The 24,325-nt window shown below is 54.6% G+C and overlaps 1 protein-coding gene across 1 annotated transcript in view; it reads right to left on the minus strand.

The window, feature by feature from the left end:
• Positions 1-15,691: 15,691 nt before the first annotated feature.
• SPSB1 (splA/ryanodine receptor domain and SOCS box containing 1) overlaps positions 15,692-24,325 on the minus strand; it is a 64,892-nt gene continuing 56,258 nt past the window's right edge. The window contains exon 3 of the mRNA XM_081055793.1: positions 15,692-17,591. Within this exon, the coding sequence (XP_080911919.1) occupies positions 17,464-17,591 (128 nt within the window). The 3' untranslated portion in view covers positions 15,692-17,463. The remainder of the gene's footprint in view (positions 17,592-24,325) is intronic.

Raw genomic sequence — 24,325 nt, forward strand, 5'->3', positions numbered from 1 at the left:
TCCAGATGGAGCACAGCCCTGACACCTTGATTTTTAGGACTTCTGGGCTCCAGAACTGTAAGATAATAAATTTGTGTTGTTTTAAGTCGTTTGTGGCAGTTTGTTGTTACAGCTAGTTGCCACAGGACACTAACACCGGAGCCGTCGGAGTTCTGCCTGCCCGGTCTGGCCCTCCTTCCCCTTCCCCTGGTGGCAGCTTCTGGACCTTCTCACCGTTCATACTCTCAGTCTCTCCCCATGTTTGGGTGGAGTTACCCTCAACCCCTTGTCCCCAGCCCTGGGGTAGAGCAGGTGACCAGAAAATGAAAACACAGCAGTGCATCTCCCTGGCTGTAGGGCAGATGGCCTGGAGTCAAAAGGCTCCGTTCTGGGACTTCTGCTGAAATCGTGGGGAAGAGAAAGTCAGTCTTTCCACTGAGGTGGCTGAGGATGGACGTAAGCCTGGAGCGGCTGTCGGCCGTCTGTCCGCTGGAGGGAAATGACCTGCCTTGATGGAGCCCACACAGAAAGCAGGAGCCCAGAACTGAGGGTCCCAGGTGCCTCCTGAGCCCCCGAGTCAAGCCCGGAGCAACCTCCTCCTGAAATTTCGGACACACGAACCACTAGATCCCCGGTTCACTGAACCCAGTTTGAGGTGCGATTCTGTTACTTGCCACTCAGAGACCTGTAATAATGCCACTCCCTGACATTTGTACTGAGGTCCGTTTCCTCAGGTGTGGGAGAAAGGACTTGAGTTGCAGCCAGCCGTGTGGCAATTGCTCGCTACCCTTGGCCTGCCTGATCGCGACTGCGGCCACTGGAGTGTTTGTTGGGGGCAACTGTGAAGTCGTCCACTAATCCTTGAACAATTCTATTTGGGACCTCCCATGAAAAGCCAAGGGTACTCCCTGCTTGAATGTCTTCTACCCAACATTGTATGGCCTGGAAGAAAATGGAGAACAGCCCTCCCCAGGTAGCCCCGACCTCTATTCTCCTGGACACCCTCCTGCAAGTGGAGACCCTCTTCTCTGTGTTTTGTTCCATGATGGTCTGGGGCCATGACAAGGAAAGCACATGGTGGCTTTCTGGAAAACCGTGTGGATGCCCATGTGATAATGGACACAGAGTAAGTGTACACAGATGCCAACATTGTCATTGTCATGATAGAAACTGGGGGCAGAACTACCAGTGCCCTCTGGCAGGCTGGGGTCCATCCAAGTCTCCGAGGCTTTGGTTTCCACATCCCTGGAGACAGAAGAGCCACAGCTCTCCCTTTGGGATCTGGGTGGATGTCGCTGTCATAATAACTATTATCTCCTCCTCCGGCTTGCCCCTCCAGATCCGGTTCCACCTTGCCCTGCTTCCTGCCTCGGAGGCAGCCCTATGTGGACCACAAGGAACGGCTCTGCCCTCCACCTTCTGGTCGGGGGTCCCCACGGCGGGCTAGAGGGAGGGAGGAGACTAGGGGCAGGGTATTCAGTCTCCTGGCTCCCTGCCTTCAAGGCCTTTATTAGGGGAAGCTCCATCCTGGCCTCTTCCATCTTCCGGTGGCTCCAGGTGTTTCTCGGCTGTTCCTGTGGCAGCAGCTCTCCCATCGCTTCCTCCATCTTCACACAGCCACCTATCTCCTCTGTGGTCTCACCTTGTGTCCTCTCCTCTTCTTATATGGTCATTAGTTATAACTGAGGACCCTCCCTGTATCCCGACGACCTCATCTCGAGACCTTTGCATTGCATTCTGAGGTTCCAGGTGCACATGAATTGGGGGGTGGGAGGATACTGTTCAACCCACTACAAAGCCCTCGCGGACTGGTTGTGTCCCCCAAACACAGGTCACTGCTCCCCTCAAGGTGTCCTGCTCTGTGTGGCTCTCTCGTCTGGGCCTGGGTTATTGCTCCCACCATGGTCCTTTCATAGCCTCGGGGTGGTAGCAGCTCCGAAGTGCCAGCCCCTGGGTTCCTACTCTCTCTTTTACTCTCTTGAGGTTCCCCTGCACCCCACCTTGTAAAGAAACCCCCTTGAATGATCCTGAAAGTGCCACCTGTTTCCTGTTGGGATACAGGCAGATACACGACCAGCATGGAGCACACTCCCTCTGTCCACACGGTCAGTCATTCCCACTTGAATGAAGAAACAGGCTCAACGAGGCCGAGTTATTTGCCCAAACTCTGAAGCTGAGACGTGGCACTGAAGATTGCCTCCAGACCCCCGGGCTTCCCAGTCAGGCAAGACCCTCCTTCTGTCAGGATCCCAGGGAAAGCCTGTTCTGCCCCCAAGAGGGGTCCTTTGGGGTGTGGGAACGTGGGGAGAGTGGGGACTTCGTGAACCTCTCCAGACTCTAGTCACTGCAGGTGATAGAAACCTTGTTCCAACCGGCTTCAGCAAGAGGGGGTTTACTGGCTCATGTGCCTTAGAAGCCCTGGGGGTGCCTCTGGATTCAGGTGTGCAAATGATGACCCAAAGTAGGCACCTGTCCTCTCCTCTCTCAGCTCTGCATCTCCCCATGCTGGTGCCAGGGTGGCTCTCGTCTTCCCAGGTTCAGGATCCCAGGAGACAGGGAGCTTTTCCCCAACAGTGGCTGCAGAAAACCCAGGGAGGGCACTGGATTGGGTCACATACTTGGCAGTTGGCCCCCCAAAGGGAATCAGGGTGTAGCCGAGACTTCTGGCAAGGGCAGGTGCCGGTGACTCCAGCTTGGTGGGGACAGGTGGGTGGAGGTTTTATCACTCATCTGCGGCTGCAGGGGAGAAGTGGGGGGCAGGTAGATGTGGGACTGGGGTTTCTTCCTCCTCAACACAAGCTCCTCCCTGGAAAGAGGTCTGGGAAGGTGGCAGTGGGCAGTCTCTCCAGAGAGGTGGTCAAGCGCGTGGGTGCTGTGTGCAGATGGGCAGCCACTTGGTCCCAGGACTTCGACACCGTACACCTCCTGGCAGTGAGGAGCCTGTTTCCCTGCCCCTGTGTGTCCTCTCTGGTCACCTTGTGCCCGGCCAGACTGGAGGCCCATCAAGGATGGGTCACTGGCCCTATGCTGTCCTAGCCGCCCTCAGCATCCTTGGTAAATGCCTGTGGAGAGGCTGATGGGTGGCATGCGAGACTCGGGAGCGAGGCAGGGAGGGCACTGTTTCTCCAGGTCATGCACTGAATAAACATGTTTTGTGCCAGCTCGGTGCCAGGCGGCGTGGGACACGGAGAGGCGGAGGGATGGGGCCATCTCAGCATCAGAGCGGTCTCTGTCTGAATCCAGGCCGTGCTGTCTGAATCCAGGCCGTGCCTCCTCCCAGCTGCGAGTCACACTTTGGGCCAAACTGTCCCCCTGTGTAACTCAGTTTCCTCTACCATAAAATGCAAATGGACAGCTGACCTCATGGAAGTTCTCAAGAGGCAGAACCTTGCAGCGCCCTGCCCAGGGCCTGGTCACGAAGACGCCGGCTCTGGAGCTGGTTTATGGAATACCCCGGGGTCGTCTGACTGCTCAGCACTTGCTGTGCTTGGTCAAACCACTCCTTACGGGCCCGAAGTCACAGGTTTTTATTCATTTTCATTTAAAACTCGGAGTTTTGTCTTACACTCTTCCCCTCTGCCCAAGGTTTAGCTCCCTCTCGTGAGCTGGACTGGAGGATGAGGGGACCAGACACAGAGACGTGGCCTCGCCCACCGTGCTACCTGCTGTCCTCGCTGGAGACGGTGGTGGGAGGCTTCGTCCTTCCCCTGGTGAGGTGCCCTGGCCCATCTCGGTGCCAGAGGAGAATGATGGCCTGTCACCTCCTGCGCTTTTGTTTTGCCCAGGCAGCCCACCCGCCCACACACACATCTCTCTAATAGGAGGTATAAGAATTATCCATGGGGATGGGCGGCTTCTAGTCCCTCCCCAGATTCCCCCAACCCCCTTCCTTGCAGTCGGGAAGGAAGATGCCTTGGTGGCCTCCTAGTTAGGAGAGAGACACTGGCCCCGGGGGTTAAAGTGTCTGAGGGGGAGGAATTGGGGGCAATGAACAGGAAGTGTCTCTCTCTCCCCTTAGAATGTTGTCATTACTATCAGTGCTTGGGACAGGGATCCTCTGTTTTGTACACGCTGTCACTGTGGGTGTGTGAGGAGAGAGGGAGGAAGAGGAGAGAAAAGAATCTCCGGAGTGTGCAGCCCCTTCCCAAAGCCCGGCAGGGCCCCCTTTGTCTGACGTGGTCCTGGCAGAGGCCTGTCTGCAGCCAGGGGACAAACAAGTGGGATGGTCCCTCTCCGTAGCAGAGCTGCTTGGTGATAGGTCAGCAGAGACCCCACAGAAAAGACCTGGTACATCCCTGGCTGATGCTCTGGGGAGCTGGGAGAGAACCCAGGGGCATACACCCCATGGCACTGACCTTTCCCCTCCTACCTGTGTCCCCCATTTTTCTCTGTCTCAGCTCCCAGTAGCCCTGCCCTGTGTGGTTGGATGGGAGGGATTTAGAGAAGTCAGTCCCACTGGGGGAAGCCCTTCCCTCCAGGATGAGCTAGAGCACTGGATTAGGAGTCTGAAGGGCAAGTCCGGTCTCCAGAACCCCAGTAAGGAAAACAGAAGCTCCACCCCATCGGCAGGGCAAGTACCATGTGCACTTGCACACTGGGTACTTACACACATGTCCTCGGTGAAGCCAGCCCACAGACCCCGGGGCCAGGGTCCATCTCAAAACATCTGCCTCTCGGTTCTGTGTAAATCTTCTTCTGCTCACCCACTGGCCCCTGGAACTCCCCCAGTTCACACCAGAGGCTGGGAGGAAGACTCCATTAGCCAAGGAGGAGCCAGGTTTTCTGTTCCAGAGACTTAACCTGGTGCTGGGTTTGAGGGAAAGGAGAGGAGGCAGCAGAGGGCTGATTTGTACAGCAGTTCAGGTTGTGTACTGCACAAGGGTGCCTCGCCTGTGAGGGCATGGTTGTCAGTGTAGACATAAACTGTCCTATATTAAAATATATGGACAAATGTGAGAATCTGGGCCTGTGCTTGTGGGGAGCCAGGGCGAGCCTTTCCATGGACTGGCCTGGACACATTCAGGGAGGCCTTTGCACACTCCTGGCACGCATGCACACACACATGGGCAGCTGTGCTGGGGACACCCTGAGGTCCCTCCATCTGCCTGCTGCTCTCGGACCCCATTCCCACCCTGGCCCGGCTCTTTGAGGGCAGTCCTGAGCAGGGCTTAAGGAACAAGTGGAGGCCAAATAAGTGAATGAATGAAGGAGGGGCAAGTGACACGTGGGGCAAATGGATGATGAAATGAGTGGGTGAGCAGCTGACAATTCTGACCGTGTCCTGACTTCCTAGGCTGAGCGGAGCTCTGCACTCTGGCCGGTTTTGGGGTCTGTGCTGGGTGGAGAGAGCGCCCTTTCTTCTTAGTTTAACCCCAAGTGTTTCTGGGCTTGGGTCTGCAGTCTTCCCAGCTCAGACCTGGGCCCAGGGACCAGTGGGTAGAGAACTGACCTTGGGTTCAAAGTTAAAGCCCCCACTGGGTGGCTACTGCTGCAGCAGCTGCCACAGGCCACGTGGAACGGGAAGTGTCAAGGAGGGGGAGGCGGGTGTTTTACTGGGGCCCCAGTGAGCCCCTCCAGGAACGCCCAGCCTCCTTCTTCCCTCCCACAGGCAGTGTGGGTGCATTGGCCCCGCAGGTGCGGGGCTGGGGCCTGGGGGCAGGGGCAGAGGGAGAGGGAGGCGAGGAACTCTGTCCCAGCCCGCCCGCAGGGAGTCTGCTAGCCCCTCCCCAGGCTCTGGCGAGAGACTGGAACACAAAGCTATTTTTATTTATGATACTGTCAGTGGGCTGGCCTCTGTCTAGACAGCTGGTGTTATCATTCGAGGCCATCCTGGAATGTGCAGCCCCATTTATTGAGAACAGAAGACAGTGTGCAGATTAAACAGCTCATAAAAATAAGCTGGGAACAACACTGGGCCGGGAAGACCAAGGTAACCCGGCTAGGTCAGTTGTCCTCATTTGTTTTGGACCCGGGGATGTTTTCAGAGAAAACAAGGAACGAGGTGGCTCGAGGGAAGCCAGCACGTCCTGCCGGTGCCCCTCGGCAGAGACACACGTTGGGAAGCTGCAGAGTCTCTCCCTCCCAAGTGGGGCGGCAGGCAGAGACGAAGGAGACGCCACCTTTCCCGGGATAGGCCTCCCGGAGCAGCTGGGACCTTGTCTGCGGAATCCTTGGCCTCCCCAGGGCAACCGAGCACCCAGCCGTCCTCTCCTGGGGGTCCAGCCCTCAGCACAGAGGCCATTGCTGGTCACCTCGGTTATCTTGGCTTCAAGGGAGAGCCAGGCTCTGGGACAATGATCAAGGAGAAATGTGTTTTGGGCACACATTTACCACCTCATTCATTCATTCATTCATTCATTCATTCATTTGTTCGTTTATCTGTTCATTTGCTCAATCAATCCACAAATGTATATTGAGCATGTACAACATCCAGGCAGTGACTCAGGTCTTATCTTCAAGATGCTTCCAGAGGGACGTGGGGAGAGACCGACATAAAAACACAGACTCAAGTCCCAGAGAGAAATTCTGGAGACTCCCAAATGGTCTGATCTTATCGCTCCTTTAGTTAAAGGGCTACTGGTACCCATGAGGGAGAGGCAGGCACCGCAGCCCAGCCTTCCTTGCCGCCAGCCTCATCTCTCACCAGCCCCAGCCCTTGGCCTGTCTGTCTGCAGCCTCAATTTACCTGGGGGTACTGGGGTCCTGTCCCCCCAACCACATCCCATGGCACATCAGCAGCACCATTGGGTGGACCCAGCCATACCCTCGGAGAGCCCAAGGGACTGGGCACCGTGCACAGAAGAGGTCTGGGAGCAAGAACCCCCTTCTCAGGACACTGCCCTGTGCTAAGTGGGCTCTAAGCAGCCACTGACTCCTCCCAGAAAAAGACACCAAAGGGTGGGGCTCAAGGAGCCACCCGGGCTCTTCTCAGAAGCAAAGACTGCTCGTGGGTTTTGAGACTGGAGCCCCCAGAGGAATTCAGAGCTAGAGCCTGGACCAGGAGCTGTCTGGAGATAGAAGAAGTTCTGTATGTGAACAGAGTAAATGACCCCGAAGTCCTGAGTGTAAGGCTCCTTCAAGAGGCCACTTGTGGGAGGCAGAGAGGCTGTGAGTTCAGAAGCATTGTTATTATTAATAGTAGCAGGACTGTATGCACCCAGCCATTAAATGGCACTCCCACTGTGTGCAAGACACTTCCCAGCACCTAACAAGAAAAACACTCAATGAGGTGGGTCCTATAACTATCCTTATTTTACAGAGGAACCTACACAAATGGGCTCAAGTTCCCTCTCCTGGAAAACTCCTAGTCACCCTTCAAAACCCTGCTAGGGCATTGCTGTCCCGATCCCCTTGCAGAGTCCATCACTACTCCCGCCGCGACTTGGAGTCCCACCTCCCACGTCTGTTGGTTTGTACCCCTTGCTCAGAAACTTGGTTTTCTGAATCTGAATCCCTGAGGTCCCCATGTGTCTGGCACAGACAAGGGGTCAAGACGTGTTTGCCAAATGGGATAATGGAGGCTGTGACACCCCTTTTCCTCACTCCCATGGGGCCTCCTGCAGGAAAAGGTTGCTTGTCTCTCTCAAAGGTGAGTAGGATGACGTCAAGGGCCTGTCCTCCAAGGGGCATCTGGGCTGGTCTGCTGCTGCAGCTCACCCCCAGCTCATCCTTCCAGGAAGATGGGGGTGGGGGCTACTCAGAAGGGGTCTCCATCTTCCAGGGATGGCTGCAGGATGTGCAAGGGGAAGCCGTAGGACCCGAGGGAGGGGCGGGCCTAAGATGCTTATCTTCCCCACTTTCCTGTAAATTGATATTATGATAATAAGACCTTGGGCATGTGTGGGCTTTGCAACTTTTCAGGGTGTTGGCCCATACCCAGGCCTCATTTGATCTTTGCAACACTGCGAGCTTGTCCAGAAGGTATCATTATTAACATTTTATAGAAGAGGAAATTGAGGCTTCCAGAGGCAGTGTCCTCAGTCACAGGAGGGTTCTGAGTCCAAACCCCAGCCTCCCTGTCACCTTGCCTGGGTCTCTTTGCAGGTGGCTGTGGGCTTTGTGCTGCAGAGGGCCAGCCTGAGAGTTCCTAAATTCCATCACCATTTCTGGTAACCAACCTGGGGGATCCTGGGAGAGGGCACCCCACTGTGCCCTTCCTCTTTCTGATTCTCTGGAGGATTCAGAAGTAAAAAGGAGAGTGGGGGATAGGGGCTGGGCGCACAGAGAAGTCTGGTTCCTTAGCGCTGCCAGAAAGGCAGCCTGGGGGGGTCTACCCTTGCAGCCCAGGGAGGCAGGGCCCCCGGGTCCCGGCGTGCCACTGCCCCAGCCTCACAGCCCCCAGGCCCTCCAGGCGTCACATTCAAGGGACAGGCAAGCGCTTACGCCCTAGCAGAGGATGTTTTCCTACCCAGTGGACAAAACATTTCTGGCACTTTCAGGAGGGGACTGAACACTCTGTCCACTTTGGCGGCGCTCGGGATTCCTGGATGGATACAAGTGTGCTTTCACATGCAACAAGATTAATTACACAGCCTTCCTCCTCCTGGGCTCCCCACCAACCCCACCCCTCATCCCACCCCTTTTCCCTGGTCACTCACTCGCTCCACAGCAAACTTCTGAGAAATTATTCCAAGTGGCCTCAGGAAATGGACACTTGAGTCTTGTGCCTCTCGTTACAGGCCTCCTTGGTGGAGGAGGGGCTGAGAAACACCCCCAACCCTGAGTCCTATGAACCCCAACAGTCTCATGTTGGGGACATCTCGGCTTGCTTGACATGGTTGGCTTCTGGCCTGACACGGTGGCCTCGATCCAAAGGTTGGTCCTACTGGTGCCTCCCTGGAAATTCCCCGGTTCACCGGGATTTCCAGAAGTTTGGGAAACTTCCAGAACCCCCTGGATGCACTGGTCTCAGCCCTGGTCCCCGGTAGCCTTCCATGTTCCATTTAAAGAGGCATCAGGTGGCCCAAGTGAAATGAGTGGGTTGGACCAGGATGGAAGAGCAGGAAAGCAAAAGACAGGTCTGTGTCCACACCTCCCGGGGGACACCTCTGGCATATAGGGCCTGCCCCAATGGGTGCTTCACTGCAAAACTCTTTGTGAGGTTTCAAGGCTTGGAGACCCTGTCTGTCCCTGAAGGTCCAGCTCTCAGGATGTCCCACAAACTTAGGGTGCCCACAAGATGCCCTGAAGTCAGGGCCACGCTGGCCACCCTAAGAGAGCTGGATGCTTTGGAAATCGGGCTCCCACCCTGGGTCCACTCAGGCAGAATCAGGCTGGGGCGGCCTGGGAGGGAGTGGCAATGACGCCGAGCAAAGGCCTCTGGGCCAGAGCCAGGACCCTGAACCCGCTGGGGCGAGCTGAACTCCAGCGGGAGGCAGGCTGCTAACCAGTAAGCAAGTTGTAAAAACCCAACTCAGACACAACATCTGGCAGCTGCTTCAAATAGTTCTCTGTCTGAAGTTGGAGTTGCTCGCAGCCCTCCAGTAAATCAAACCATGTGCAAAGAGGAGCCCTGGGCCGACCTGAGGCACCCCGCTTGGCCGGGTCCCAGCCACGCCTCCAGGCTCTCCTCCTCTTTAAATAGTCCGGGGTTCACATTCCATTTCCTTGTAAGATCAGTTCAGAGTGGGCCTGGCTGGAAAAGCTGCAGGCAGGTGAGTGACCTCCCTCTGTCCCAAAGAAAGATGGAGGGAGACAAGCATTGAAACTCCATGGGGTCCTCGGCACGCGGCCCTCACGCCACTGGCTTAGCCTCTTTCTCATGACCCTGAGCAATGCCCGCACCTTCCCAGACTATGGGACCCATTCCCTGTAGCTGAGGGACATCCAGAGAGAGGGTCCATGTCCTCTGTCCACTGACAAGCTCCAAGTTCTCTCCACATCCTGGCCTGAGCCTGGCCTTGTGGCTCCCACGCATAGCCTGGGTGCACACAAAAGTCACCAGTTTTACAGCAGATCTGCTTTGGGGGGCCTGGCCGTCAGAGGCTGCAGCAGGGGGGAGAGGATAGCGCTGGGCATCCTTGCCTTTTTGGAAGCACCCACGACAGGCCTGGCACTGGGATATTTCCCACCCTTGTTGTTTCATGAGTCCTCACGGTCATCTTGCAAGTGGGTTTTGTGATGGTCCCTGTTCTGAAGATGTGTGTGGATGGTTGTGGGGACAGAGCCAGGAGTGCAGTTTCCAGGCTCTCGCCCTCACGTGGAAAGGTGCTGGCTCAGGTAGTAAATGGCCATCAACTGTGATTGGATGGCTATCAACTGTGGCTAGTTGGCCGTCAGCTGTAACCAGTGAGCCATTGGCCACTAATATAACTGCCGTGGCTAAGCTAGCGGCAAATGGGGGCCTAGCAAGAAGATGGTGGCTTAGCTAGCAAGAGCGGATTACAGTTAGCACGATGGATTCCAGTTAGCAAGTGAGGTTGGTTGGCAGAGAGAAGTGGACGGCAGGTTGCAGATAGTGTGGCTCCTGCTTCCTGTGTCTCCAACCCAGCCGCCAGCGAGAACATAGTGGTATGACTTCCCTACCTATGGCTCCGTAGGTGTTCCTTTTTGGCCTCACCATATCCTGCGTTCTTATGTGGGGAGTGGGACCAGAGACCCCGCATGACACCCTGCATGACAAGGGTTGAGTGGTCGCCCTCAGAGAGATACGTCTATGTCCTAACCTCAAAACCTGGGCATGTGACCTTATTTGGAAAAGGGTCTTAGCAGATGCCACTGAGTTAATGAACTGGAGATGATTTCATCCTGGATAATCCAGCTGGGCCCTAATTCAATGACAATTGTCCTGCCCAGACAGACAGGGAGACAGAGGGGAGAAGGCCACTGGAGGTGGACGCAGAGGTTGGAGGGGTGCTGCCACAAGCTGAGGAACCCCTGGAACCACCAGGAGCAGGAAGTGGCAGGAAGGATTCTCTCTTTGAGCCTCTGGAGGGAGCACGGCTCTGTCCACACCTTGAGTTTGGACTTTTGGCTTCCGGAACTGTAAGAACACAAATGTGTGTTCTATTAAAGCTACCCAATGTGTAGGCACTTGTTGCATCAGCCACGGGAAACTAATACAATGTGGAAAGTGAGGGTCGGAGAGTCTGGGCAAGACCACACAGCTCTTGGGAGCCCCGTGCTGATGACCAGGCTGACTTTTAGAAAACTGCCTTCGTTTCCATCCAGAAGGACAGAGGTTCCAAGGCCCAGGCAATTTCCCTACAAGATGCCTTCGAAGGAAAGGCTCGTTCTCCAACAAGGCGGCTTCTGGTTAGTCAGCTTCAGAGCTCAGACATGGGACTCGGGGTGCTCGGGGCGGGGCGTGAGGAATCACATCAGCTTCTACTGACCACTCACCATGGGCCAGGCAGCGCTCACTCGCTCACAACAACCCAAAGAAGAGGAAATATTCTTCCCATTTTACAAATGAGGAAACCGAGACATAGGGAAGCCATAGGGAGCAAAAGGCGAATTGGAAGTGAAAGAAGCCAGACATAAAGGGTCGCGTAGTGTGAGCCATCTATAGGAAATGTCCAGCATAGGCAAACCCACAGGGTCAGAAAGCAGATGAGTGGTTGCCAGGGGACAGGGAAGGGGGGACTGCTAATGGGTATGGGGTCTCTTTTGGGATGATGGAAATGTTCTGGAACTAGATAGAGGTGGTGTTTGTAGAACATCATGAATGTGCTAAATGCCACTTGAAGTGTGCCCTTTAACATTGTGAGTTTGATGTTATGTGTTTCACCTCAATTTTTAAAAACACACAGTTGGAAAAGGGTGAGGGAGGAACGCCTTGTGCCAAGTACTCTGATGCACTCAGCCTTAAGCACATAGTGTCTCAGTGGGACCCCAGGGGAGGGAAGGATTGCTCCCATTTCACAGGTGGGAACAGCGAGGCTCCTGAGACTCCTTCTCGGAATTACTGTCCTAGGCAGTGAGAAGGGGAGCTGGGCATGAAGCCCAGGCTGTCTTGGATCCAGCTCCCAGGCCCTTCTCCCAGCCACGCAGCCCCAACCCAGGGACTAGCTGGAAGGTGAAAGGTCTTTGCTTTTTGGCTGACGTTTATTCTATAATATCTGGGGTCATTAGCAACTCCGACGGCAGCTTTGCTTAACAGAGGTCATTGGAAAGGAACTTCACAAATGCACTTCGGTTGAAAATCTTTCAAAAGGTGGGGCTCAGGGTTGCAGGCGGGAGGGATAATGGAACGTCTGTGAGGAAACAGGGCAGACACGAGGAGAGGGACACAGTCCTGGGTGAGTGCTGAGGTTGTGGGAAATACCCTCAAGCAGCTCCCAAGTGGACGGTGCCAAGGCAGTGGCTCTGAGACCTGCGTGGTGTCCCCAAGCTTCTGGTTCAGCTTTCTAGGACTCATTTCCTTGGGGAAACCAAGGCTCAGGAGAAGAGGCCAAGGCTAAAGTTTCCCTACTTCCACTCCCATATCCCCCCCTCCTTTGTTCATTCCTCTAAGACAAGCATGTGGGTGCTGGGAAGATGCTGGCCTTGCAGCCCCAGCTCTCTGGGCCTTTGCACATGCTCTGAAACCCAGAGTATGTAGAGCTGATTCCCACACCAGTGGTCTCCAAGCTTCTCTGGACCACAGTCCCCTGCAGGCCTCTGAAGGTGTCATGCAGGGTGTCATGCGGGGTCTCTGGTCCCGTTCCCCACATAAGAATGCAGGACATGGTGAGGCCAAAAAGGAACACCCACGGAGCCATAGATAGGGCAGTCATACCACTATAGTCTCGCTGGCAGCTGGGTAACACACACGAAGTAGGAGCCACACAATCCACAATCTGCCGTCCACTTCTCTGCCTGCCAAGCAAGCAACCAACCAACGCAGTCAGACAGTTATATCAGTGGCTAATGGCTCACTGGTAACAGCTGACGGCCAACTAGTCACAGCTGATGACCATCTACTACCTGAGCCAGCACCTTTCCACGTGAGGCCGAGAGCCTGGAAACTGCTCTCTGGGACTCTGTCCCCACAGAAGGAAATGGGGAACGGCAGGGGGTCTGCATGGGCACAACTCTGTGTATAATTCTGGGACCCTCTCCCCAAGGACCCCTAAGGCAATGTGTCAGAATCAGCTATTGGTGTTTCACAATGCAGATTTTCCCCCCCACACACATACACTGCATCAACATTTCTGGGACTTTTCTTTGCCCCCAAGGATCCCTGGTGATTCAGGTGTAGGAGGTGAAGTTCAAGTGAAGGCCCCCAAACTGGGTCTCCATACTCATGAGCCTTTACAAGATGCGTTCTTACGGGTGGCTGTAAGGTCCACCTGCAGAAGAGTCAGAGACGGCACAAATGCGGCCTTTGCTTTTTCTGCCTACAAAGTAGACTCAGAAGAGGCTGCAGCTGGGCCGGGTAGGAAGACAGACCCAGGGCAAGGTCAACGCCACCTTCCATCTAGCCAGCTGCCCTCTACCTGGGCTTTGCCTCTGGGAACATTCCCTCTGCCCCGGAAAATCATCATCAGATTGGCGGCAGCAGCAGCTGTTCTGTGGCCTGGGAAGGAGTATTAGCTCTCTTTAAAAAGAAAGAAAGGAAGAAAGAAAGATAGGAGAAAAGATCAGAGCCCTGTGGAGGACACAGAGGTCTGAAGCTGGGATGGGATGTCACTGAGGACAGCAGAAGGATGGTTAGGCCAGTCCCGCCCGCCAGCAGCTGAGCCCTGAGAAGCCCCGGGAGAGCTGTGAGTGGCTTCCTCTGGGCTAGCTCAGCCAGGACATCATTTGTTGATTCTAGAGCCCAGTCCCTAGCTCATGATTTCCTCCCTGGTTGCCATGGCCCCGTGCAGAAAACATAGCAAACGCCTGCCCCGGGGCAGCTCATTTATTTCAAATATTCCTTGCAGCTGGACTCCAACCACGCTTGGGTGTCTGGACTGGAGCATGAACTAATTGCTCTGTCTTCGGCCCCCTCCCCGGCTCCCCCGGCATACTTTATGGTTCAGTAAAGCCCACATTCCTCATCTCACCAAGGAGGAGCGGGAGGAAGGGCGGGAGAGAAGCCCGTGTGCAGGAGATGGATGGCTGGATGGCGGAGGGAGGAGGAAGGGCTCTTCCCATCTATGGCCAAGCCCGAGAGCCTGCTACCTGCTCGAAGGCAGGGTATTAATTACAACCACATGGCCGGTCTGCAAGATGGTTTTATGAAGGCCGCTCCCTTCAACATGAAACCCGGCTCCCCCCGAAGTCTCCCGGCTGCACAAAGGCCCTTATTTTCCCTGTGCTTCCTGTACCCCTCCACCCTCACCGCCTGACCCCTCTCTACCCCCCACCCCACCGCCCCTTCAAAGCAAGCCGGAGTTCCAACTGCAACCCAGACATGAACTCCAACCTAAAAATAATTTCAGACCACCCCTTTCCTCCAACCACGTCTGGGGAAGGCATCCAAGGGGTCCCTTTCCCAATACCCACCTTGATCGCTGGAGGCTGTACCCTGGAAGAAAGAACATTTATCAGGAAGTTGGTTTAGGAATGTGTGGTACAGTCTCAAAGACCAATTCCAGTCCAGGAACGGCCATTTTCCAGAACAGAAAGAAGTGCATGAACTTTCAAAGCACTTGTCTGCACACTTCCTAGCAGGCTGGGCCCTATCCGAAAGCTTCATTTCACCCTTGCTTCCCTCCTAGGAGATGGGCATGTCGAGCTCCGCCATTTATGGAGGCTCCTCCAAGATCACACAGCTAGTGAGGGTCAGAGCCAACATTTGAACCCAGGTCTGACTCAGGAGGCCATGTGCTTGTCGCTGGGCCAACCCACCAACACAACGAAAGAATTTCCCTTTACCCAGCAACTTTTCAAAAGAGCTGACACAGTTGCCGTGGTCTTCAGACTCTCTTGGGCACGGTCACTTGGGGAGTCTGAGAAAACAGCACATTCCTGGGCCTGGCCCCAGAAATGTTGATTCAATCCGTCTCAAGCAGGACCCCGAAACATGCATTTTAACAAACACTTCCCCAGGGACGCAGGTGCAGGTGGTCTGAGGAAAGTGACAGGAGCTCTGGGAGACAGGGACATGGGACGTTGGTCCCAGGAGTCTTGGGCCTTCAGACCAGGGCACTTTTCCCAGCGCCACCAGATCCTGACATGCCTTTAAAATTAAAAATGCCCAGAGGGAACTGAATGCATTCTTGTTAATTCTTAGGAAACTAGTCATGACATGTGATCAGATCTAGTAAATTTCTTGACTGTTGTCTTTATCACTCACCAGTCCTCTAAATAAGCCAGAATTTCCTGTCTTCTCTCCAGGGGGGTGGGGTGGGGACCCTGCCTGCAGCAGCTGGCAAAGACTCATCAGGTCACTGCCCTTAGCTCTGGGAACACAAGGTTGAATGAAGAACCAGCTCCTTCTGCCAAATGCCCAGAGCCTGGACTCCAAGACACCACAAGGGCTCACAGCCTGCTCCAAAAAGCCCACTGTGAACTCAAGCTTTAGAGCACACTGATGTGTGGGATACTTTCTATTAGGTCATCGAGTCCCTTAGTCGGGGCTGCAGGCTCAGAGGACTTCTGAAAAGGGGTGGGGAGTTCTAGGATCACACCTCCAGGATCCTCGCCTCACCTGGGGCTCTGACTGGCATCCCACTCTCTGCCAAGGGGCCAGGGGGGATCACCTCATTATCTGGTGAAAACCGTGGGCAGTGGAGCTGGCTGCGGGTAGGGGGGGGCGACGCTTCTTTCCCTTCCCCCAAGGCACAAAGAGGGACTCAAAAGTGGCTTTGTATTTTAATAAACTTTCCTTTATTAGGTTATTGACTATTAGCGACCATCATAAAATAGAATGGGAGTTTCAAAACTGTACAGGCCACAGGGCTCTGGGCTGAGAGAAGGGCAGGGTTGAGGCCCCGGGGAACCGGGGGGCGGGAGGTGCAGAGAGATGACAGAGCCGGGCGATTCATCCAGCGTCTGCGGAAGGCGCTGGGTCAAGGCGGTAAGGCTGCGTACTTGAAACTCTCTCATCTCATGTGCAACATTCATCAGAATATGACCCACCCAGAAAGAGGAGGGAGGAAAATCTTTCAAAGTCTTACAGGTAAGGTTCCCCCGCCTGAAAAAAAACAACAAAAAAAACACCTCACAATAATAAGGTGGTAGGTTACATTCCTCACCCAGTCTTGGCACCAATTTTGTGCTTTAAAAAATATATTCCATTGGAAGACTTTTTTTTTTTAAAGGTACCCTACAGCAGCTGTTTAAAACATAATTCTTACGGACAAATATATATGCATATATATTAAACATTTTAAACAAATAAAGTCATCTATTGTACCTGTACAGAAATGAACTGCAATCAGACTCTAAGAAAGCGGACTTCAAGATAAAGAAATGGCAAATGTGGTGGTAGGGTGCAGGGGTCTGCTACATGGGGGAGCTGTGGCCTGGAGGGAGGTCCCTCTCCCGCTGGCTGCCCCGCCCCACCCCACCCTGCCCCTCTGGCTCTAGGGGGTTGCGATGAACTCAGCACTAGGCGGCCTGACTCCACTCTGGTCTTCCCCACCCTGCCCTGCCCTTGTTGTCTCAGGGGACGGAGACCCACTCATCCTCCCTTCTTCGTTCAGTGGTCCTCAGAGCATCTGTGGGTGCACGTGGGAAATAATCAGCTAGGAAGGCAAAAGCAAAACCAAACCCACACCTAAAAACCCATGGAAGACTAAAGAAATAAAAGCACGTGCAAAGATGTACGAGGCCAAGTGTAACTATGTGGAGACATGGGAGCTTTCACAGCCATGCCGTGACCCCCTGGGACCCTCAGACTGCATGTGAGGCTAATGTGCCCTGAGGGGCCCACTCAGAACTGCAGAACAGAGCCCCCTGGAAACTGTAGTCAAACAAAGATACCTGTGCCCAGGTGCGGACGGACACAGACACGACCCAGCGAGGACGACAGGTGAGGCACACACATGCCGGGGAGTGGCAGGTGGAATAAAAGCAACAGAACACTCCAGAGAGGTGACCCAAACAAGGTCCCTTTCTAAATGGAATAAATAAATGGCTTTTGTTATTGTTAAAAGAATAAATACAGGGGACGGGGGCACTGGCAGCCAGGACAGATGCTGGGTGCTTGTGTGCCTGCGGACGGCCCAGTCCCGGTGTCTGCCTCGGTGCCCATGGTGTGTTTCTGACATCCTGAGCTGCGTCTCCGAGGCACGGCCTCTCATCTAAGCACCTCTTAGCACCCCTGGGATCTGCTCTCGGTGCCAAGGCCCCTCCCGGCAGGGTACCCATGCCACCCCGAGAACAGAGCTGCTCAGAGCTCAGTGCCGGACTTCTTAGGAGTTTATTCTGTGCCTTTGTCCAGAGAGGGGCTGTGATGTGCCATGCGGGGAACTTCCACCAATGTCAGGAAGGGGAACAGCCAGGAAGGACAAAGAGGAGGGCAGGGCCTTCCTCTGGTGGCCCCGGACGTCCGACCAAGGCACAGGGTGTGGCGGTGGCTCGGTGAGCTGGCACCAGGTGGCTGTCGTGCTGGCGGTCCTGGGCAGAGTGTCACTGGTAGAGGAGGTACGCCTTGAGGGAGGCAGGCAGCGGCAATGCGTGGATCTCACCCAGACGCTCCTTCCCCAGGGCCAGGCGCACGGACCGGCGGCACAGATCCATGAGTGGCAGGGGCTCGGCTGGGGACACCAAGGAGACAGAGAACGTCAGGTGAGCACCGCTCTGGATAGTTCTACACCAAACAGCACTAACAACAGCAGCAATAGTATCATTAATGTTAGTTTTACTATGCAGACAATAAATGAGTAATTTTACATTTTAAATTAATTATGACTAGCTAACACAGCAAAGCTACTTTGGGCCAGGCACCTTTGTGAGCCCTCTGCAAACACTAATTCATTTAACACTCACAATGGCTTATTAGGATTTCATCATCACAAGAAGATACCATGACCAGCATCCCATTTTACAGGGGAGGAAACTGAGGGATAGACGGTCCAAATAACGCCTAGGGTCGCACTGCTGGGAGGAGAGGAAGCTAGAATTCCACCTCAGGCTGTCCCTGCTCTTACCCACCGGACAAGCAACAGCTCGTGTTCATCTGGGGCACACAGGAGCCAGCTCTCCTCAGCGTGCACCCCGAAACAGACCCCACACAAACTTTCAGGAAGGGAATCATTTTGTGTTAACCAGACTGCCTGCAGGTACTGTTCTCATCTTTATTTTACAGCTGAAGGCACTGAGGTGCAGAGAGGACCTAACATGTCAGGCTCATAGGCTGGGATTCGAACCCAGGCAGTTGGGGCCCAGCTCATGGCAGAGCTGACTCAACACCTGGATTCGAGAGGGGCTTCTAGCTGCAGCTTGCAAGGGCACCTGTGTCTGTGTGTCCCCGGATGGCTCGGGCCCTGTCTTCCTGCAAGGGAAGCTCTGTGCAGCTGGAAGCTCAGATAAACTCACAGCTCCAGAAGCAGTCTGAAAATCATTTCCTCCAAGGTCCCAGGCCCTGCTCACCCGGCCTCCCAGAGTGGACTTTTCCTCGCTCTCTTCCCTAAAACCAGGTCCAGGTGAGCACACCTGGAGCTACCTGGCGTCACCCCACAGTGCTCTGGACAGCTGACATGAACAGATCTGTGTCTGCACCCATGGTTTCCCCTCCATTCTGGGGCTCTTTTGTGAGCAAAACCAAGGTCAGACCAAAACATGGAGAAAAACCCCAGCATTCCCCTTGAGACCCTATTCCACCAATAAAAACTGGATTAAAGTTCTTTAATACTCACCACCGTGTCTCAAAAATATTGAAAATAACATTAAAAAACTCAATTATTGAAGACCAAATCCTATGGTTGGGGTTGTGGGGGGAAAATGGGGAGTGACTGTAAGTGAACATGGGCTTATTTTGAATCAATTGTGGTGGTGGTTGCACAAGTGTGGCTACATGGTACTGAGTCAGACCCTTTAAAGGGGTGAATGGTAGGGCATATGGATTATATCTCAACACACCTGTGATTTAAAAAAAAAGTAAATCTTAGGTTTGACAATGCATTTACTAAATTCCAGGCTTTAAAAGGCCAACAACTGCTCTTTATCTCCCGTGGGCCATGATAGGAGAAGGAATTGAAGCGGTAAATGTTTTTCACAGAAAGCTTTGAAACGGGGCCTTTCCTGGAGGCAGGAGCATGAACGAACTGATCTTCTGTCCTTAAAGGTCAAAGGTTCCACAGGCTGCCGATGAGTAGGGCCGGGTTTCTCCCCGTCTGCACACCCCATCTGCTTGCAGAGCTTTGGGTCTCCCTCGTCATAAAGCATGCTGCCCGGATGGTCCCAGATCTGGCTTCTCACTTCCACCCTACACAGATCACTCCTCTGCCCGGGCCTCAGTTTCCTCATCTGTAAGATGAGGTGTTGGACCAGATGCTCCCCAAAGTCCCATCCAGCTGAGATCCTGAAGGCCAGAAAACTCTCTGCTGAGGAGCGGCCCTTCTGTGGGATCAAGTTGGGAGAATTCAGTGGTACTTCCTCTCCTCCACTCGGGGCTCCCTTCCATCTTCTCCCAACCCCTCCTCCTTCAAGGGTGTGTCTCACCCCCACTGGGAAGCAGAGGGGCTTCCCCTGGTGGCTGAAGACACTTGAAAAAGCACCGAGAGCTACTGAATGTGGCTCGAGAGCCCTGCCAGACTGTGGAGTGAGGGCTGAGGGGGAGTTTCCATCATGCCCTCTTGGCCGAATGGGTTTCAGTTCAACTCACAAATATCCTCACGAAGAAAGGTTTTTAAGCAGCAGAGGCCTGCAGAAGCCGGGGTCCGGCTCCCTTGTTTCATGTACTTAATATCACAGCCCCCGTAGCAGCTGTGGCTTGTGGAGCACCTGTCGTGTGCCTAGTGGGGACTGAGGCCCCCAACCTACAGATGGGGAAACGGGCTTGGGTGGAGGTGAGAGTCAGGGTCCAAGGTCTGAGAGCCAAGGGCTAGAAGGTGGGTATACACCCAGGCTCATCAAATTCTAGGGTCTGGCTCTTTCTCCGTCAACGTGAAGAAGCTCCCAGTAGCCCTTTGCAGTTTACCCAAAGGGGCAGGGACCTACAGCCACCTCTTCCAGCCCTGCTGAAAGCATCTGTGGTTGGGGGAGCTTCCTCTGCCTGGACAGCTTTGGACCACACTGAATAACCCATTTGCGAGGGTTCATGCAACCAGAAGGGAGTGTCCCTTGGATATGTGAGATCTTCCAAGATGGCTGACAGGACTGGCGGCTGACGGCTGCAGTGGGGTGTTAGGAGCCGAAAAGATGACCGGTCACCAGGCGTCCCATGTATGGCTCTATTCTCAGGGGCCTCAAGTACAGAAAAAGGTCATTCCCCCTGCTGATCCTGCAGGAGCCAAATGATGACGGACAGGCCATGCTCTGATTGCTTTCCAAAGGCTGGCCGGACCTAGAACGCGCCAGCCACAGAAATGGACGTGGCACTGTGCCATGGAAAACGTTTGGCCCATGGGTTTTGGTGGGTCGCTAACAGGACCCTGAAGGTCTCCCCCACATCAATACTTTGGACTGAGGGCTGCAGGCTCTGTATCCAGCTCCATCCACAAGGCTGGGTGTCCACTGAAATTCCGCTGAGGAAGTGCCCAGAGGAGGCACAGTTTATCCGGTGACCCCTGGCTGCTGGCTCTGCCATCGCTGGGAAGCTGAGGCGCTCGCTCATTTACATAGTTTATATGAATGAGAGAGGGGGTGGCGCCCAGTGTGCAGAACAGAAATCAGGAAGTGAATCAGGCGCTATTTATGGGAGCAGAAGCTGAGGAACTGGTCGAGCCCATGTGCCAACTTCAGCGTTTCGAGGAGAAACGGTTACCTGGTGGCCTATTTGAACATGCACAGCCCCAGTATCCCAGCCCGTGGCTCTCGAGGTTCTCTGAGAACTTGCAACACAACTCAGGTCCAGAGCCTGTGTCTAGTTCATGGGCTAAATGAATCAACTTCGGGTCTGTGAGGTCAAGGACCCATGTCTCACGCCCTGGATTCAGTGATGGCCCCACCCTCACCTTCACTGCTCCTGTGACTGGCCTCGGGCTCACTCCTGCCAGCAGCTGGCAGTGAACATGCTCCATTGAATGGATTCTAGCAAGGCATGGTGGGACAGCCCTCCCGGCCGGAGCACGTGCATTTCCCTTTACATTAAGCAGTTCTTACAAAAAGGAAGCAAAACAAAACAGTAGTCCCTTGTCTTTGCCAACCGGGGAAGGATGCCTGACACCTGGCTGGGTAACATGGGCACCCTTGGTGCCGTGGCCCCCAACTCTGAGAGCCTGCTGTCACCATATAACTAGCCTTTTGGGGGCATGGAGTCTAGAACAACCCCCCCACACACACACACACAGCCTCTTTCCCCCAGAGCCCAGCTGGAAGAGAGGTGCAGGAAGGGGCCATGGGGTGAGGCACACAGGAAGACACCAGGAGGAGGGCACCAAGCTGAAAGGCTCCCGATGAAAAGAGCTAAGCTTTTCCCGAACCACAATCATGACAAACTGTGCCAGACTTGTCTCAGAGCCGTGAAAGAGAGAATTTGAACATTCCAAGCTGCAGGGGAAATGCTCCCTTAGTCGAGATGCCTGCTGCCAATGGGCACTGAGGGAACCCACGGGTCAGGGACTCTCCCCTGGGTAATGGCCCATTTCCTGCTTGCAAATAGGCCTTCTCCTTCTGTGTCTCCAGGGATGGTGGCAGGCAGGCCTGGGCCCTGTGTCCCCACTGCAATGGCCACCTCCATCCCTTCACCCAGGAAAGAGCAAGGAGACACAGCAACCCCTCTTGTTGAAGCCTCAGCCCCAGACGTCTGCAGCCTCGAGGAGGACTCAGAACAAGTGGTCTGTGGTCATAGCTGGCTGGACGGTGGGGGAGGTCACACAGGGACACACTGACAACCTGCCACCTTTGGCCCCAGCACAGGGCAGGAACTCTGTGGAGGAGGGTCCGCCTGGTGCGCAGGGGAAGGCGGGCTGGAAGAATCAAATGCCCACTGCAGCACCCAGGGAAGGCGCACAGACCGGGGGACTTTAGCTGACCCGCTCTGTAAACAGCTGCTCTCTGCTGAGGTCAGGGAGTGGAGGCTGGGGTGGGGAAGGAAGGTGCAGATGACTCCCCAGATGTCTCAGGGAACAGTCATGGATCAGAACCACCTCCAAGACTGAGAAAGCAAAGCCCAGTTCAGGCCTGACACCAAGGAGATGTACCTAGCCAGGCCTGGCCAGTGCTTCTGCCTGTCACGCCCTGCTTCCTGGGTGGACCCCAGACCAGGTCTCCCTGTGACATTCCTCCTTCCTCAGATGACTTGGAAGCTAAAGCAAACCCTCGTGGGCAGAGGACGTAGGCCCCCTTTGAACTCACCTGTAGGGGACCCCACCAGCTGAGCACTGGGCTGTTTCATCCTCCCCCCAAACAGTGCCGTGAGGAGGGGAAGATCTTGTGGGAATGCTCTTTATTTGCTGTCTCCACATCCGAAGTGGAGAGACAGTGTCCCCCTCCCAAATTCAGGACCACCTGGAACCTCAGAATGTGGCCCTATTGGAAATAGGGTCTTTGCAGATGTAATTAGTTAAGATGAGGTCACACTGGAGTAAGGTGGCCCTGAATTCAAAAAGCTGGTGTCCTTATAAGAAGAGGAGAGACACAGAAAGCCATGTGATGATGGAGGCAGAGAAAGGGGTGCATATACAAGCCAAGGATGGCTGGCAACCAGCAGAAGCCAGGAGGAAGCCTGGGACGGGCTCTCCTTGGAGGCCTCAGAAGGAAACGACCCTGCCGACACCTTGACTTTGGACTTCCGGCCTCCAGCACTGTGGGAGAATACATTTCTGTTGTTTCGAGCCGCCCAGCTGGTGGTTATTTGTTCCAGCAGCCCCAGGAAACTAACACACCACCCTTCCTGCTTCTCTCTAAAGCAGCTACTCGTCAGACTTTTGACCCCACCCACCCAGATGACTGTGGTCAAGGTCACCAGTGATCACCTCATTGCCAACGCTGATGGACGATTCTCAGCCATCAATGTACTCCACCTGGCATCGCTTTGTCCTTGTTGAAGTCCTGTCTTTGCTTGGTGTCCAGGACACCACTCTCCCCTCCAGCTCCATGGCCACTCTGCACCCAACCTCTAAACACTAATACGACCCAGGACTTGGCCTCAGTCCGCTGACCCCTCACTCCATAGGTGATCTCACCCAGGGGTCATGGCTCTAAACACCATCCAGCCGAGGGGGAGTCCCCCACTGACCACTGTCCCAGACCCTGTCTCCAGACTTCCAGAGCCATCTGGTGTGTTGAGTGAGCATTTCAAATTTCACTTCCCCACCCTGGCCCTAGCCCGCATCACCTCTGCCCTAGACAGCTGGCATAGCTCCTCCCTGGGGGTCCCTCTTCTCCTACTGTCCATTTCTGTACAGCAGCCAGAACGACCCTTCCAGGACATGAGATGCTCTTAGCATAGAACCGAGATGTCAGGAAGCAGGCTGAGGGTGGAGGCCCTAACATATGGCACCTCAGCCTACTCTCCCCCTGTGCAGTGGGCTGAGGACACTGTGCCACCCTCATGGGTTTTCCCATCTGGATCTTCCAAAGTCAATGCCGTGCAGAGCAGGGCCCAGTCTTGTCTGACCAGGACTGGGGAAGGCGAGAAGCAATGTCTGGCATATGATTCTGGTGGGGAGAGAGGGGAGTCTTCATCACTGACCAAGAATGTCTGAGGTGGGCACAGGCCACGGGTATTTCCAGCCTCCACCCAGGGTCCACTCAGAGAGCAAGTCTCAACAACCCACTCCCAAGCGCATTCCCCGCTCCCCTCGAACCTGAAGGTTTGGAGACTGCAAGGTCCGAGTAAGCATCTGTGCTCCTGACCCCTGGCAGGGGCCTCACCCCCACGTCTGACCTTCAGGGGCAGGGGTATAGATCTTGGGGTACCAGGTCAAACCTGCCCCACAAAGATGGTTAGCGTATGGGTGGACAAAGCTTTCTGGCCCACCACTTTCTCACGGTGGAATGTGCAGATGGTAGAAAGGACCCAGAAAAGAGTGAGGGTCAAGCATGGAATGGCCAGTCCCAGACGCCCAGGACCTCCTGCCACCATGGGCTTGCAGCCAGGAAGCCACAAAGCCCTCCACCTCCCAAACCAGGACAGTGCCATCACATAGGTTATTTTCACATATGGTCTGAGAAAGGCCACTCGTTTTCACAAAGGGACGGGTGGAAACTGCTGCTGACTCAGCCTGTTTATAACCCACGTTCTCCTCTCCAAAGGTCTCCTGACATCACGACTGATCAAGCCACTCTTGGGAAACTGCCCCAAAGGAGCCCATTCAGAAGCCTCCAGCACCAGGAGAGAAAAACCCTAAACTGATCTAATGAGTGACAGAGGCCATTGACTTTC

This window comes from Rhinolophus hipposideros, assembly GCF_964194185.1.
Source record: "Rhinolophus hipposideros genome assembly, chromosome: 8".
Taxonomy (NCBI): domain Eukaryota; kingdom Metazoa; phylum Chordata; class Mammalia; order Chiroptera; family Rhinolophidae; genus Rhinolophus; species Rhinolophus hipposideros.